The sequence below is a fragment of the Amphiprion ocellaris genome, chromosome 19, assembly GCF_022539595.1.
Source record: "Amphiprion ocellaris isolate individual 3 ecotype Okinawa chromosome 19, ASM2253959v1, whole genome shotgun sequence".
Classification (NCBI taxonomy): Eukaryota; Metazoa; Chordata; class Actinopteri; family Pomacentridae; genus Amphiprion; species Amphiprion ocellaris.
The window spans coordinates 28,595,094-28,613,024 of NC_072784.1; the positions used below are offsets into that span (position 1 = coordinate 28,595,094).

Consider the following 17,931-nt stretch of genomic DNA (forward strand, 5'->3'; position numbering starts at 1 on the left):
GTAGGCAATTAAATTTTGGGGTTTTTTTTATTTGTAAAATGAAACTGCCAGCATTCACAGTAAAGAATTAAACATGTTTATTACAATCCAGCTCCACTTAAAGCCACTAAAATGCATGACGCAAGTTACGTTACAAAAATACTGTATACTCAACATGTTACAGGTAGCAAAGACAATCATTGAGAACTTACAAAGTGTAATTACAAAACACTGCTCACATAAACACGTCTTTCACAGGTTACCTTCAATTAGCATCAGTTTACAATTCGCTTCTTTGGCCCACAGAGCGTTTTTTTTTTTTTTTTTTTTTTTTTTTTTTAATAATAAAACAAAATGTTTACCAACCTCCAATAAATACATCACATAACAATACAAAAATACACTATGTTGGCTGGAAACCTTCTGATTGGAGCTGCTGGACACAGAAACAACCTAAACATGTTCACGTCACACAGAGTCTCTGCTGCTGAGTGATTCGTGGATCACAGTAACTTTGCCGCCACATGAATAACAGGAGACCACACGAGTGCGACTCCACAATCCGTCGCCGGTGACAACTTTAGCGACAGCTTGAACATCTCCGAGCCAATTCTAGGCGTCACTTCTTAGTCCACTGCTCTCCACGGCTCGGAGCTTCGTAGCGCACCGTCACCTGGAGGGTGCTAATAATGACTACCGAGGACTTCCTGCTCGGTGTCCCGCCTCAGTTCTCATTGGCCGCCCCTGGACAGCTGCACATGCGGATGTCCTTCCTCAGCTGCAGAGACACGCAGCTGAGCCAGCTGCGACTGGTCGGCATCTCCCCGACGATCTCCCAGGTGTCAGTGTCATCGCAGTATCTCTCAATAGTGTCATGGTATCTGCACAGAGAGTGACCAGCGTTAAATAACCATTAATTCAACTGTATCTGACAGGAAACAGGGTCATGCTCCTGTTATCAAATCAGAGAAGCTAAATCAGGAACCGAAAGATCCTTTTATATTTTCCTCTTTGTGTTTTGAATGAATGTAAACATTCAGTCAACTGATGGCCGAACTGAAGTGAGTCAGCAGGAATGTTGAGTTTTTAGCGTCATGAAGCTTTCTCTCTTTAAACCTGCTAGATCTCCATGGTAACTGATGCTTCAGAGCTAGATCTCCAAGGTAACTGATGCTGTGGAGTTAGATCACCATGGTCACTGATGCTGCGGAGTAAGATCTCCATGGTAACTGATGATGCAGATTTAGATCGCCACAGTAACTGATGCTGCACAGCTAGATCACCATGGCAACTGATGCTGTAGAGCAAGAGCTCCATGGTAGCCGATGCTGTATAGGTAGATCACCATGGCAACGGATGCTGCGAAGCTAGTTCACCATGGTAACTGATGCTGCACATCTACATCACCATGGTAACTGATGCTGCGGAGTGTGATCTCCATGGTAACTGATGCTGCGGAGCTGAGAGAGATGTCACATAATGAGCCTCCTTTTGTGTGAATGCACTCAGAACCTCAAGCAGAAAGTCTGAGTTAACAAAGAAAATTAAAAACCTTCAAGATATCCGTCATCTCTGATGGAGGTTTTAGTTTCTGTCAAGCCGACTGATACAACGAAAGTCTGGATGTGTTGAACTGGTTTCGTATTGCAGCCCTCTGATCACATTAATGACTCTAAGCTGCAAAACTGCACTTAGTGAAGTAGCAAATACAGATTTATTTTTCAGGTTTAATCACTTTTTGCATTCTTCTTCTGTATTTGGATTATCTTATTCACACTTGTTCCTTTTTCCTGCTCTATTCCAGTTAAATTGACAAAATTCCATGAATAATCTGTCACCCAGCCATCACAAGTTTTGACAGATGCAGAGTTAATGTCCTCAAACTGCACTGGTCATTTCTGGATATAATAAACTAAAGCCCTCACCTGTCCCAGCCCTCCTCTCCTCCCAGGACGTAGATCTTCCCGTCCACCACAGCAGCGCCGGGCCGGTAGCGCCGCTCCTTCATCGGGGCACACATGGTCCACTGGTTGGTCTTGGGATTGTAACACTCCACCTTATCCGTGTTCTCGGTGGAAGCGTGCCAGCCACCTGAGAAACATCACCGGGTTTAGCAGAACGTCACTTCATGAGTGACCACGGAGGAGGAGTGCTGTCGAGTTTCTTACCAATGACGTAGATCTTTCCTTTGAGCGTACAAGCAGCCGAGCCGGAGCGAGCGATCTGCATGGGGGCGACCTCCGTCCATGCCGTGGTTTTAGGGTTGTACACCTGAGCGAGGTCTGTGCCGTCGCCGTCCTCTAGAACAGCACCGCCTACGAACACCCAGGAGGCAAATTGTTCCCGACAAGTAATGGAGTGAGATTTTAACAGGAAACAAGGAGAGCTTCTTACCGGTAACGTAGAGCAGACCGTCCAGCGCCACCACTGCAGGACTCGTGACGGCCATCTTGACGGACTCGGTGAACTGCCAGGCGTTGGTGTAGGGGTTGTAGCACTCCACCGAGTCCAGACGAGAGCGTCCCTCCCACCCCCCAACGGCATAAACGAAGCCATCCAGCATCACCAGGCCTGAAAGCAGAACATTATGATGGTCATTTAGCCCGAACAGTGTGCCCTCAACAGGCTTGATGCCCTCCATCATCACTCAGGCATCCGTCCTGCTACCAGTGCACCTTTCTCCACCCTCCATTGTGACCTTTGCAAACTGGTGGGTTGTTCCTCCCTTCACACCAGACGACTCCAGCTTTGGCTTTTACTCATCTACCACACCCTACCAGGGAAGACACCTCAATACTTCTCCAACCTCTACCACCCCTCCCAAAACAACGACCACCTGAGGTCCAGTGATCTCATACCACTCTCTATCTCCAAGGTTCCCAACTGTCTTTGGCTGGAATTCCTTTCACTTTGCTGCAGCAATCGATTGGAATTCCCTCCAAAAATCTCTCAAACTGTCATCTCTTCCATCACTTTACATGTTTAAGCAGAAGCTGCAGCAGACTCTAGGTGACCGCTGCACATGCTGAGTGTTTTCACTGAACTGCTAGCATTAATCTAGGCTGTTTAAACACTTGTGTGTCCTTTTTTGTAAATGTATTGTTTGTTTGTTATCTTCCTTCCTGCTGGGGCCTCTTGCTAGGTCATCATTGTAAATGAGAAATTGTTCTCAACTGATCGTACCTGGTAAAATAAAGAATAAAAAAAAAAAAAAAAAACGTGGAACAACACGCTTTTACTTCCTCCGTTGGTTCACAGTTGAACTACACAGGAAGTGATGCTAAAGTTCAAGGATAGTTGGCTACAGACAACCTGCAGATTAAAAAACAATAATAAGGGAGAGTAGGGATGGACCAATTACCAACCTGGGTGACTATCAGGGCTGATATTTGGTGTTTTTTCCAACTATTTCTTCAATTAAATGAACCGCTTTGAGTCTGAAACTGCCTCATTCTGTCTGTGGTCTCAGAAATGTCTCCATAGCAGAGACAGAACCAACAGGAAACACAAACCGTCACCACAAACCAGCACATTTTCACCAGGGCTAGAGGCTAATTTAGGCATAGACTCCTACTACTAGCGTAGCCTTCAGGTAGAGTAATCCTTATAACTGAAGAATAGTAGTTTCCTTCTAACATTAAATGTACATTGGTTCCAAATATTGGTTACCGGTCTTGATTCCCCAATAATCTGCATTGGTATCGACCCTACAAAAACATACATATCGGTTGATCTCTATTGGAGAGAGAACAAAGATGTCCTTCATTAGAGGTTTGGTCCATCAGAGGGAGCCAGGGTTGATTTGTTTTGATAAACGAGGTTAAAATGAAAGACAGAAACAGGAAATAATGGTCTAGAGAAGCAAAATGAGGTAATGTATGATGATGGAAGCTTTCAGTTCATGACAAAAGAAAGGAATCGACTGATGAAGGTGTTAAAGGGTCGATACTGATGCCGATTATTGGACAAGATAACAGATAATTGGAGCCTATACAGATAACGTAATGTTTTAACAACATGTGATAGCAGAGAACCTGTCATTAACAACTAGACTTATTACTGAATATGTAAAATTATTTATTTTATTGATCTTTCACTGTTCTATCACTTCAAGTTCCAGATCTCAAAGCAGTTTTCTAGACTCTTTCAGGTTAATCTGTAGCTGCCTGCTAATTTAGCCATAAGCATAGCATTAGCCACTGTGAGAGAAGCTAATTTCCTGGTTTCTTGTTCAGTTTTTGCAGCTCGAGAGGCATTTCGGGGACTGCAGACAGAGAGAGGAGGCTGCATCACACCTGAAATAGAAGATAATCCAAGTATCTGCCACGATAATCGGCCAGGCAGGTGATTGGTCCGTCACATCGAGGCCGTCTCACCTAACTCAGAGCGAGCAACGTTCATAGGAGCCATCTCCATCCAGGAGTCGAAGCAGGGGTCGTAGCGCCACATCTCCCTGCTGGCCGAGCCGTCAGGAAACTCCCCTCCGGCTAAATACAGAGTGGAATCTGCAGAGAGATCCGTGTTTCAGCAGCAATCAGCTTCATGTCCAGTAAATTACAGAGAGTTTTGATCTAACTGAAGCTCACCGGACACGACCAGCCCGTGTTTGCTGACGGCGAAGGGCAGGCAGGCCAGGTTCTTCCACTGGTTGGTCACCGGATCGAAGCTCTCCACGCTGCGCAGCACCACCTTGTCGTCCTCGCCGCCGACCGTCACGATCACTTCGGCTGTGCCTGTCGCCGTGGCAACAGGAGTAAAAGGAGCAGAGGTGAGCGAGCTGGATGGACACTAATCTGATAAAACCTCAAATAAAAGCGACTGTAGGGTGCAGCAGGGGTTTGCAGGACTGCGACTGATGATTATTTTATCAATAATTAGTCTGATTAGTTTAACAATTAGTCAATTAATGAGTTTGTCCAGAATATGTTAGAAAAAGTGATAAAACACGCCACATGATATATTAAAATGTCTTGCAGATGTGGTTTAATGTCATAATAGACCAAGAAAATCTGTGTTTTCAGTTTTGCTCAAACATGAATCCTAATCAAATTAATCAATTTTTGGCTAGGGTTAGAAATAAGATAAGATGAGCATTTATTAATCTCACAGTGGGGAAATTTGCATTTTTACAAGATCAAATCGAAAATAGTTAAGGAATATTAGTAGGAGAATAAAAAATAAAACAAAGCAAAATAAACAAAAGTACCAGATCTGATTGTTCAAAATGAAAATAACAGTATATTTCATGGATATAAATAGTGAAGATACAAGAAGGCTGACAGTCTGACCCATGAGTCTACTGAACATTTCGACAATTTAGGGACAGAACTCCTGAATTTGACACATTTAAATCAACTAAATATTACAGAAAATTATTGGTGGGACGCAATCAAAAAAAAAAATCATCTAATTAATCAGAGGCTTTGCAATTAATTAATTGCAATTAATTAGATTTTTGTCAAAATTTTCCAATTTAAATAAATTTAGGTTGATGACTGAATCGATAAACAGACATATATGTGAACTTAAGCAACAAAAATGTTTGTTTTATTTCTATTTATCTGCATTTTTCATCTGTCTACTACATTCACAGATTACTGCAAACTCAAAATGAAATTATAGTGATTATTTTCAACATTTAAGACTTTTTGTAAACTCAAGCACTTTTAGTGTCTTGAAAAGTGGTCTATTATGGGATGGCTACACCATTAGCCGGTACCAGGACTGTCGTAGCTAACGTTAGCTCTGGTGCTAACAGCAACACGTTTTGCATTGAGGTGAAAGAAAACTCTAAACCACGCTTTTATCCAAGCTGCCATCAGGATGATATTTAAAAGAAAACTTTAAATGCCTTGTTTTTTGTAACATGTTGTTTTTTCAGTAATTAATTATTCAAAATGAACGCATTAAAGTCTCATCCCTCGACACATTTCTGAAAGACCAAAACACAAACATCGCGTGGACCAAAACGCCTCGGAGAGCTGAAAACAAAGCACTAGATTCAGCCTCTCTTGTGTGATTGGCCGACAGCTGCAGGTGTGCTCACCTGTGGAGCGGCGAGGCCGGGCTCTGGGGCAGTACAGCTCCCCACGGCGGTCCTTCAGCAGCAGGTAGTCTTTGGCCTCGGAGATGAGCCTCTGGCAGCCCTGGTTCTCCATCACCACGTCCACAGACTCGATGACGTCGTGGAGGTAGTAGGGGCTGATGAGGGGCAGGCGGATGTGCTCCAGGACCTGTAGAGGAACAAACACAGAAATCTGATTCACTTGGACCTCTATTGGAATAATGTTGGTTAGATACTTTACATTAACGTTCAGCTTTTAATTCGATTAATATCATCCTCTTGCACATTTTAAGTTCTTGTTTACATGACGTACTGTGGAACCAGGTGACTCATTTCCTCCACACTGAAAATATTCTATGACATTTTGTGATTTACAAACCCTTGGTTACACATACTGCTAATATGACATATAACACTTTTTTACAGTTAATGTCTATGACTGGCAGCACTTTTTAATCTATAAACACCAAGTCATCGTACATGTCTGTGAAAACCTACTTAGCAATCAAACCTTCTGATTCTGATCTCCAACAGGAGGATTTGAGGCCACCTGTTACAGACCTGCGGATGACATTTTAGGATTGTGGGTGTTTAAAACAGAGCATCTACTGATGCTAATCTAAAATTCATCTCCATCACGACCTCCCTGATAGAGCTGCTGCACAACAAAAGACTGTATTAAAACCAGGGAGGTGAACATGACTGAGAGAAGAATAAGTGTGAGACAGTCTAAGAAGAAGAAAGAAGGAAGAAAGAAAAAGAAGAAAGAAAGAAAGAAAGAATAAGAAGAAAATAGAAGTAGGAGAAGAAAGAAGAGGAAAGAAAGCAAGTAGAAAGAAGTAGCAGAAGGAAGGAAGAAAAAGATGAAGAAGAAAAAAGAAGACAGAAGAAAAAAACAAAGAAAGAAGAAGAAGGAAAGAAGAAGAATGAAGAATTAGAACAAGAAAGAAGAAAGGAGGAAGAAGAAAGGAAAAAGAAAGAAGACAAAAGAAGAAGAAGAAAGTAGAAGAAAAATAAAGAAAATAAAAGGAAGAAAGATGAAGAAAGAAGACAAGAAAGAAGAAGAAGAGGAAAGAAGAAGGAGGAAGAACAAAGAAAGAAGAATTAGAAGACAGAAAAAGAAAAGAAGACAAAAGAGGAAGAAAGAAGATGAAAGAAGAAAGAACAAGAAAGAAGACAAAAGAAATAGAAAAAGAAAGAAACAGAAGTAGTTTTAGTACTAGTAGTACTAGTAGTACTAGTAGTAGTATTATTAGTAGTAATGTGGTTCTGCAGCAGCAGGCTGGTTTGAAGAAACAACTTAACTACAAAGTGCCACAAATAACTGAAACATCCTGAACTCAGGTTTCGTCTTCCAGAGAAACTCTCATAAATTCTCTGATTTATGGACAACTTCAGGACCAGCAGCTGTTGAGACGAAAACTAGGCAGAGACTCGGAACAAACTAAAAGAGTTTAAAGTGTATCCGACCTTTTCAAAGCTCTGCTTGCGGGATGGACATTTTTTCAACCACAGCATGGCGGCCTCGAACACCACCTCTTCTTTGGGGACGTTGAGAAGGTCACTGGCGATGATTTCTGTCAGTTTGTCCATGCAGAGAGACAGAAACTCCTCCTGGGGGATAAAACCACAACTGTTAGAGCTCCTCATGCTCTCTGAAAGTTCAAAGTCAACACACAGTAAGCAGATTATCAGCGTTAAGCACCTTTCACGTGCAGCTCACCTGGACGAAAGGAGCTAGCCCGCCACAAATAAGAAAACTGATCAGTTTATTAGTATTTATTACAGAGAATATTCAACTTTATTCAACAATAAATACCTTTAGTTTCACTTTGATTTGGCCACAATTTAAAGAGATTTTCTTCATTATGAGACAGTGTCAGAACTACATGCACTTCAATATAAAATCACGTTTGAATATACACTACCAGTCAAAAGTTTGGACATACCTTCTCATTTAATGTTTTTTTCTTTATTTTTATGACTATTTACATTGTAGATTCTCACTGAAGGCGTCAAAACTATGAATGAACACATGTAGAATTATGTAGTAAAAAGTGTGAAATAAGTCAAAACATGTTTTATATTTTAGATTCTTCAAAATAGTCACCCTTTGCTTTGATCACTGTTTTGCACACTCTTGTTATTCTCTGGATGAGCTTCATGAGGTAGAACCTGAAATGGTTTCCAACAGTCTTGAAGGAGTTCCCAGAGATGCTGAGCACTTGTTGGTCCTTCTGCCTTCACTCTGTGGTCCATCTCATCCAAAACCATCTGGATTGGGTTTAGGTCAGGTGACTGTGGAGGCCAGGTCATCTCCATCATCTCCTTCTTGGTCAGATAGTCCTTCCACAGCCTGGAGGTGTGTTTGGGCTCATTGTCCTGTTGAAAAATAAATGATGGTCCAACTAAACATAAACCAGATGGGATGTCATGTTGCTGCAGGATGCTGTGGTAGCCATGCTGGTTCAGTGTGCCTTCAGTTTGGAATAAATCCCCAACAGTGTCACCAGCAAAGCACCCCCACACCATCACACCTCCTCCTCCATGCTTCATGGTAGGAACCATGCATGTAGAGACCATCCATTCACCTTTTCTGGTCTCACAAAGACACAGTGGGTGGAACCAAAGACATCAGATTTGGACTCATCAGACCAAAGCACAGATTTCCACTGGTCTAATGTCCATTCCTTGTGTTTCTTGGCCCAAACTAATCTCTTCTGCTTGTTGCTTTTCCTTAGTAGTGGTTTCTTAGCAGCTGTTTGACCATAAAGGCCTGATTGGTTCAGTCTCCTCTGAACAGTTGATGTAGAGATGTGTCTGCTACTAGAACTCTGAGGCATTTATCTGGGCTCTAATCTGAGCTGATGTTAACTTGCCATTTCTGAGGCTGGAGACTTGGATGAACTTCTCCTCAGCAGCAGAGGAGACTCTTGGTCTTCCTTTCCTGGGGAGGTCCTCATGTGAACCAGTTTGGTCGTAGAGGGTTAGGGTTGGTTTTTGCGACTGCACTTGGGGATACATTTAAAGTTTTAGCAATTTTCCAGACTGACTGATCTTCAGTTCTTAAAGTAATGATGGACTGTTGTTTCTCTTTAGCTGATTGGTTCTTGCCATAATATGGATTCTAACAGTTGTCAAATAGGGCTGTCAACTGTGGACCAACCTGACTTCTGCACAACACAACTGATGGTTCCAACTCCATTAAGAAGGCAAGAAACTCCACAAATGAACCTTGACAAGACACATCTGTGAAGTGAAAACCATTTCAGGTTCTACCTCATGAAGCTCATCCAGAGAATGCCAAGAGTGTACAAAGCAGTGATCAAAGCAAAGGGTGGCTACTTTGAAGAATCTAAAATATAAAACATGTTTTGACTTATTTCACACATTTTTGTTTACTACATAATTCCATATGTGTTCATTCATAGTTTTGATGCCTTCAGTGAGAATCCACAATGTAAACAGTCATGAAAATAAAGAAAAAACGTTAAATGAGAAGGTGTGTCCAAACTTTTGACTGGTAGCGTAGGTCCAGGATGAAGTCTGTTTCATTGTATTTGTATTTTGCAGCAGTAATGAGATGTTTAAACCCTCAGACCTGCTGGTAAACACTGCTGAAGTGCTCCAGGATGTAGTCCATGCTGCGTTTCTCCAGGACCTTGCAGGAATGAGCCTCGGCAAAGCAGTGGATTCCCACACAGTTCATCTCGTCCATCTGACGCTCCATGAAGCGGCAGCAGGCCTCTCGGACCGCCATCACGTCCAGCAGGTTGGCGGCTGCCAGCAGCGCCTGGAAAAAAAAACAGAAAATCATCTCTGGAGACGGACGACAGCGGAGAGGAGGGGGAGAAGATGAGAGGATGGTTTACCTGAACGTTGGCTTTGGAGATGTAGACCTCGGAGGTGTAGGCGTAGCTGACCAGCATGCCGATCATCTGAGGCTCCACGCCGTTGATGGCGACTCGCTCCTGTTTGGACTCGATCAGGTCTGTGGAGAACATCGCCTGCAGGAACACAACGTTCTCATTTTATGGAAAAATTAAAGCCTGAGAAAAGAACCTTGGGATGGAAAATACTGAACTTTTACATGATTTTCTCATTTTCTGTAAGCCATATTCATCCAAATTCTAACAAAAAAAAAAAGCCTGAAATACAAATACTTTTTTTTTTTTTGAGTTTGTAATGGAGAATACTGAATTTTGTCATCATTTTTTCTAGATGCACCACTATGAGCAGATAATTTACTGCCTTTTTTGGGAAGACATCTTATATTATCATTTTTCTGGAGCATCTCGCACAAGAATATATATGATAATATTGAATTTTTTCATGATTTTCTAATTTTCTATAAGCCATGTTAATCAAAGTTACAAGAAAAAAGTTTGAAATATTTCAAAATGTTCACTTATTTGAATAATGATGAAAAATAATGAACTTTACTGATTTTCTAATTATATATAAGACATATTTATCAAAATAAAAACAAAAAAAGCTTAAAATATGATTAAATATTGACTTTTTTTGAGTATATGATGGAGAACACTCAACTTTTTCATTATTTTTTTAGATGCACTACTATGAGCAGACAATTTATGTATAATTATATATATTTGAGTATCTGATGGAAAATATAGAACTTTTCCATGATTTTCTAATGCTCTATAAGCCTTAATAATTTTGAAAATGCTCACTTTTTTGAGTACCAGTCAGAGAACACTGAACTTTTTTAGATGCCCTACTCTGAGCAGATGATTTAGACTAAATGGTGAGTGTCTGCCAGAACTTTCCCAGGTCTCTGGATCCACCACCAGGCCAGATTTACCTGGAAGTAGGAGCTGAAGGAGGCCAGCACGATGCGGTGACAGGGGAACTCCTGGCCGCCGCAGCACAGCGTCACGTCGCAGAAGGCGTTGTTGAGCCGCAGGCTGTTGAGGCCCTGCAGGACGGTGCTCGGGTGGCGGCTCTCCACGAACAGGTAGTCCTCGCTGCTCAGGGCGGCCGGAGGAGCGGCGGCCACGGCGCCGTCCTCCTCCTGCACCGGGAACGTCACGTTCATGGTGGACGGAGCGGGCGGAGCGGCGCCGCCGAGGTCCGCCATGAGAGGCTCAGTTACGGGGCTCCGGAGGGGAACGGAGCCGCTGAAGAGGAACCAGAGACTCCGGAGAGGATTAAAGAGTCTCCGAGCAGCAGCGAGGCGGAGACACGCCGAGATTAACGAGGCTCAGCGGCGAACACCAGCCGCCCTGAAGCGACTCCTCCGGTCCCGCTGGAGACACACCGACAGCGAACATCCAGGTGAGAGGAAGGCCGGAACTCTGGAGCATTTTACCTGCTAGACATCATCTGGAACATTTTACCTGCTAGACATCATCTGCTACATTCTACCTGAGAGACATCATCGTGACACCAAACAGCCGAGATTCACACCGGAACCGGAAGACCCGCCCACCAGAAAGAGCATTACCGTCCCGGTACTTCCGGCTTCGTTTATCTCGTCACCTTCCGTATACTATCTTTATTATATTATATTGTATTGTATTGTATTGTATTGTATTGTATTGTATTGTATTGTATTGTATTGTATTATATTATATTATATTATATTATATTATATTATATTATATTATATTATATTATATTATATTATATTATATTATATTATATTATATCATGTTATATATTTTTTTATTTTGTTTAATATTACACTCTATTACATTATATTATTTTATGCTATACTATACTATACTGTACTATACTATACCATGTAAGTTATATTTTTTATTTTATATTCTATTCTATTATATTTATTACATATTATTATATTATATCACATTATATCATGTTATATTATATCATATTATATTCTATTATACTATACTATACTATACTATACTATACTATACTATACTATACTATACTATACTATACTATACCATACCATACCATACCATACCATACCATACCATACCATACCATACCATACCATACCATACCATACCATACCATACCATACCATACCATACCATACTATACTATACTACTTTAAGTTATATTTTATTATTTTAGATTCTATTCTATCATATTTGATTATATATTTTTATATTATATCACACTACATCATATTATACTATATTACATTATAGGATACAAAGTTGAATTTAGTGTATTTTATCTTACTTTGCACTTCTATTCTATTCTATTCTATTCTATTCTATTCTATTCTATTCTATTCTATTCTATTCTATTCTATTCTATTCTATTCTAACTGCACTCTTGCACAACTGCACTACAGCTTAAGATCTCTGCCTCATTATTTATGGCATTTTAAAAAAATTTTTAAGAGTTTTTTTTTTTTTTTTTTAAAGATTTCTCCTTTTTCATAATGTCTGATTGTTATTGCACAGCCTTGCATTTTACTGCACAGACTGCATGAGCATGTGACAAAAAAAAACAACTAAATACTACAGATCTATGATCCAGTCTGTGCTAAATACAACTGGAAATGCAGCTTCTCGGCATATTTTTAGAGTTTAAAAGCCAAGCTGGAGATTTAATTTCATCACCATTATCTCTCTGTCCCAAAGGAAATACAGACAGAATATTAACCGGGAGACATTATCTTGTACATGCGTTTTATTTGTTTGACAAGCATGTTGTGAACAGTCAAAAACATAGAATAGCACAACCGAATCAGCCACCGTTATCTCATTTATGGAGAGAAACAATCACCAGAACATCTCTTGTTTCTGTCAATATTAAAGTCCTGTTATGATTTAAGATCACGGTTGTGTTCATTAGTTATTCTCTTTTTAAAACACCAGGGTGTAGTCGAGTATTCCACAATCTTATTTCATATCCAAAGAGTCAAAGTAGGATCACTTTAAAAAGCAGGATTTGTTGTTGGGAAACGGTTTGCTCTTTACAGGAGAAACAGACTACTTTCAGGTTTCAGATTGGATTATAAATAACTGTTCTCAGTGTGATCACAAGATGCTGTCCTTGATGGTTCCAGGAGTCTCCAGGGCATTTTTTCTGCGAGCTACAGCCTCCAGGATCTTCTTCCTGGGTCCCAGCTGGATGCGGATCCCCTTCAAGTCATCGTCGGAGCAGAGCATGAGGGCCTCCAGGTCCAGGTGCTCCCTGCTGAAGGCCAGGGCGAACTCTGGCAGGGAGATGCTGGACAGGAACACATCCAGAGGAGACGTTTCCTCGTCTTCGTCGTCGTCCAGGCCCAGGTCTTCCTGCTCCCAGGGCAGCTCTTCTGCCCCAACGAAGCCGGCAGCGTCTTCGTCCGGGTCAAACAGCTCGTTCTGAACGAGGTAACCGAGGCTCTCGTTGTTGCCGCTGGGGATGTCGTCCGACTCCAGCCCCATCTTCTTCATGAACATCAGACCTCCGAGGCCGGGCCGGTTGAAGATGGACTGCTTGATTTGGCCGCCCTCTTCGTTGCCGTTGACTTCATCAAACTCTTCCATCCTGTCTTCGTCTGACATTCCCTCGTCTTGCTCGTTGAAGACTCCTAGAAACTCGGGGTTGTCGGACTTCCCGTTGTCCTGTTTGAGGAAGATAACGTTCGCGTCTCCTGCCGACCTCTGCAGCGTGTTCTTGTCCTTCTTCCCGAGCCTTTTCTGCAGCGTTCCTTTCATCCTGGCCGTCAGAGAACCGGACTTTTCTGCAGCGATCAGCTTGGAGAACTGCTCGTTGACGCTACTCATGGTGCCGCCGTTTGAGAAAGACGACGCCACACTGGCCTCCGAAGTTGACCTGATGCTGCCCGATCCACGCTGCAGTTTGTCCATCTTGGTCTGGTGTCTCTTCTTCACCTTCTCACAGAGTTTCACTCGTTTTTTCGCCTCTACTTCGGCCTCCTTCTTTTGGCTGGCGACCTTTTTTGGGTTTTGGTTGGTCTGCCTGGAGGTGGCATCGTCCAGAAAGCGCACACAGTCCATGTGGTCCCGAGAAGCCGCCACGTCCATGGCCGTGTGGAAGTCATTGTCCAGAGAGAACAGGTTGGCCCCGAAGTTGACCAGGAAGCTGATGATGTGCATGTGGCCATTGGCTGCTGCGTGGTGCAGCGGTGTGTTTCCCCAGATGTCACTCCGGTTGGGATCTCCTCTAAATAACAAGAAAAACAATGTGAGGAGATTTTCTCTGCATTTCAAAAACTGTTAGATTAGAATCGATGACTTTACCTTTAATACTTTGTTTTCGAGATTATTGTTAATATCCTGCTACTCTCTAATAATTCTAAACATAATTTGTGTCAGGAATTTCATTGTATTATATTATATTATATTATATTATATTATATTATATTATATTATATTATATTATATTATATTATATTATATTATATTATATTATATTATATTATATTGCATTACATTATATTATACTAAAGCATATTATATTAATTACTATAGTATAATATTACATTATGATATAATAAATACATAATTAATATAGTATTATTATATTATAATATATTATATTATACTATGTAGTATTATTTCAGATTATATTATGCTATAGTGTAATTAGTACATTATATTATAATTTCTTGTATGTATTTAATGCATTATTATAAATTAATATATTATATTTTGTTCTATTGATATATTGTATTTTCTTATGTTACTAACATATTATATTATATTATATTATATTATATTATATTATATTATATTATATTATATTATATTATATTATATTATATTATATTATATTATATTATATTATATCAATACATACTGTATTAAGTTAGAATCGCTGACTTTACCTTTATTATCTGGTTTTCAGTATTTTTATTGTTATTTTGCTGCTCTCTATCTAATAATTATAAAAAATATAGAAATATCTTAATAATACTAAAGAATATTTCACTGTTGCCATGTGTTTGTTTAGAGTTAACATATCTACATGATTTTTTTTACTTGATTTATTCTTGAAAAATGCATAATATAAAAGAAAAGAAAAAAATATTCACATCACTACATATAAATACAAATACAGTGAAAAAAACACAAAGTTAAGCAAAATTTTTTTAAATTAAAATAATAACTAAAAGTAAAATTTGTCACATTATGTAATAAATCTTCTCTGACCTGATGTACTTTATGTGGAAAGTTTGTGGAAAGCCTCATATTTTCTGTCAACTTGATTAAACTTGTCAATAAAGCAAATAAACTGGAGTAATTTACCAAAACTATGCCTCTAAATATGATAAAAGACGCATAAAGTCTCACATAGAGCAACATATTTCTAAGATAATTGGTAAACTATTAAGATTTAAAGTCCTCGGTGTGGCAGCAATAAAACTTGTGATTGCTGAGCTGCTCATAAATACCAGCGGTGACAAAAGCGGAAAAGTTTGGTGAGTTCTGGCCACGTAGCTGGGAAACTAAAGACCTCACAATCTTCTCCTCTGAATCCCATTTTTCAGTTACAAAGTGGTGCCAGATTCTGTCCTTTGTTGCTCTGAATGAGGGCTGGAGGTGGAGCTGCTGCATGAAGGCCTCTTTTGTTTTAGAGGAACAAGGATTTGGTCGATTAAACATTTGGCTCAGCTTATGGGAGAGTTCAGGTTAAAGAGTGCAAAGAGGGAGAGCAGCAGGTGTGGCGAGAAAAAAACGCATAAAACAAGCATAAAACTCCAACTTTTTCTCTGTGTATCTTAGTGTAGTTTTAGGGAATCACACATTAAATACAACAACAGAAACTGTATTTAAATGAACAGATTTTAGTGGAAATTAGGATGTTTTTATGGAAGAAAATATCTCCTGTAGAGGTAAATCTGTGTATGTCTGTGAGATGAATCCCAGGTGATAAAGAGGAGTTTTTCTTGCTTACTCTCTGCTGCAGATGAGCTGAAGAGCATCGATGTGTCCGTGGAAAGCGGCCAGTAAGGTGGGAGTCATGCCGTCCTCGTCGGCGGTGTTCAGGTCCTTCCTCGTGGCCTCCTTCAGGAGGTCCAGGTAGCCGTCGATGGCCGCTTTGTGGTACCTCGACATCTCTGAGCAGAGCAGAAAAGCTGCAAACTAAAATGTGCCGCTTTCTTTTTGTGCGTCGCCCCGTCGGATGAGCAGAGCCGAGCAAACAAAGTGATCACGGGGCGTCACTGAGCCATAAAACAAAAGCAAAGTCCAGCTCACTTCCTCAAACAGCTCATCATCTCCAGGCGCTCAGAGCTTAGAGAGAGAAAAACACAACACTGAGGCCTTTTCTGCTCATTTATAGGACTTACGCTTCTCCTTTTAGAGAAATACACACCTACAAATATTATTACAACACAATATAAAGGGAAAGTACTGCTTAACAAGAATCCATTACAGAAAACAATAACAGAACTAATGAATATTTATACATTTAATACCTAAACATATTAAAATACACTGATTTCTCCTTCTGGAGTTTTACTGTATAACTTGTATAACTTGAGTATTTATTCTGTCATACATTATCTACAGCAGCATGTGAAATAATATGATTTTACTACCTATTATTTGTGCTTGAACATGTGAGAAAATCGGTCAAATTAAAACAAAATCGAATAAAGTCAAAAATTAATTGCTAAAAATAAATAAAACAAAACTGGCAAAATCTGTAAAATTAAAATAAATTACAATAAAATCTGTAAAATAAATTAATAAATTTAACAAAACTAGAAAAAATCTGTAAAAAGAAAATAAATTAGAATAAAATCTGTAAACTAAGTTAATGAAAAATAAATTTAACAAAACAGGGCAAATTTGTCAAATTTAAATAAACTCAAATAAAATCTGGAAAAGAAATGAATAAAACTACATTTAAAAAAACAGGGCAAATCTGTAAAATTTTTGCAAATTTAAATAAAATCTGTAAAATTGCTTAATTTAAATAAATTCTACAAAATAGGGAAAACTTGTAAAATCTAAATAAATTTAAATAAAATCTGTAAAATAAATCAATAAAGTAAAGTTAACAAAGCATGGCAAATCTGTAAAATTTAAATAAATTAAAATAGAATCTGTATAATAAATTAATTTAAATTAATTCTACAAAACAGGGAAACTGCAAAGTCAAAATAAATGTATATAACATCTGTAAAATAAACTAGTAAAAATTGTTTTTGAGCAAAGCAGGGCAAATCTGTAAAATTTAAATAAACTGATATAAAATCTGTAAAATCAATTAATAAAAATGGATTTGACAAAACAGTTAAAATCTGTAAAATCAAACTAAGTTAAAATAAAATCTGTAAAATTAAACAGTAAAAATAAAACATGCGAAAAGCTATTTAAAAAATAGTTTATAAACATATTTCCCAGTAACTCCTAACCCTAGCCCTAATAAATGCCAAAATCCCATTTATCCAGAGCTCAAACTGACACCTTTAAAAGTGTGTTCTGTCACATGTGAGAAGCTGGAAACTTCAAATACAACCACTTTTGTATGAAAATGGACTTAAATGTTTCATCTGTTGTCAAGCCTGATAAAGCTGTTGATTTTTTACTCATACTGAAACCCTGCACAATCACGTTTTTCCTCACATTTCCCCTTTTCATCGTTTCATTTCATTAAACACCAGATTGGAGTGTTTAAGTGGATGAATCTGATAAAAGAAAGCAAAGTCCCTTCAGTGTTTCAGTCACACCCACTGATTTCCAGGTGTTTCCTCTAAACAGACAGAATTCCATCATGTTCAGTAACTTTACGATTTCCCTCACAGCTGATCTTTTTTTTTAATTGATGGCAATTCATGAATCAGCTGCTCGTTTAAGCTCAATTTTCATCTACAGTTGGGTAGTTTATCTTTACAAGACATTATATTTCATCATAAAAGCAGTTTTCTCTGTGAAACTTCACTTGTAAAACAGCTTAGTGGAGTAAAAAATACAATTTCCCGG

General features: G+C 39.3%; 2 protein-coding genes across 2 annotated transcripts; both read right to left on the bottom strand.

Annotated features, from left to right (window-relative positions):
• Nucleotides 1-53: 53 nt before the first annotated feature.
• Nucleotides 54-11,486, bottom strand: si:ch211-256e16.3 (kelch-like protein 20). Its single transcript, XM_023281736.3, has 11 exons — nt 10,869-11,486; nt 9,916-10,050; nt 9,645-9,836; nt 7,514-7,657; nt 6,026-6,212; nt 4,566-4,712; nt 4,356-4,484; nt 2,374-2,550; nt 2,148-2,294; nt 1,905-2,070; nt 54-860 (listed from the first exon to the last, which is right to left on the bottom strand). The coding sequence occupies exons 1-11, from the start codon at nt 11,142-11,144 to the stop codon at nt 704-706; spliced, it is 1,857 nt and encodes a 618-aa protein (XP_023137504.2). The 5' UTR covers nt 11,145-11,486; the 3' UTR covers nt 54-703.
• Nucleotides 11,487-12,661: 1,175 nt separating this feature from the next.
• On the bottom strand, nt 12,662-16,430 carry anks4b (ankyrin repeat and sterile alpha motif domain containing 4B). The gene is made up of 2 exons (XM_055004907.1): nt 15,896-16,430; nt 12,662-14,161 (listed from the first exon to the last, which is right to left on the bottom strand). The coding sequence occupies exons 1-2, from the start codon at nt 16,054-16,056 to the stop codon at nt 13,030-13,032; spliced, it is 1,293 nt and encodes a 430-aa protein (XP_054860882.1). The 5' UTR covers nt 16,057-16,430; the 3' UTR covers nt 12,662-13,029.
• Nucleotides 16,431-17,931: the final 1,501 nt, after the last annotated feature.

Excerpts from the sequence above, each read along its gene's own strand:
- si:ch211-256e16.3 (XM_023281736.3), bottom strand. The coding sequence starts at position 11,144 with ATGGCGGACCTCGGCGGCGCCGCTCCGCCCGCTCCGTCCACCATGAAC. Across the intron at positions 9,837-9,915 it reads TCTCCAAAGCCAACGTTCAG|GCGCTGCTGGCAGCCGCCAA; the intron begins GTAAACCATCCT and ends TTTTTTTTCCAG. Across the intron at positions 6,213-7,513 it reads GCAAGCAGAGCTTTGAAAAG|GTCCTGGAGCACATCCGCCT; the intron begins GTCGGATACACT and ends GTTCCTCTACAG.
- anks4b (XM_055004907.1), bottom strand. The coding sequence starts at position 16,056 with ATGTCGAGGTACCACAAAGCGGCCATCGACGGCTACCTGGACCTCCTG. Across the intron at positions 14,162-15,895 it reads CAGCTCATCTGCAGCAGAGA|AGGAGATCCCAACCGGAGTG; the intron begins GTAAGCAAGAAA and ends CTTGTTATTTAG.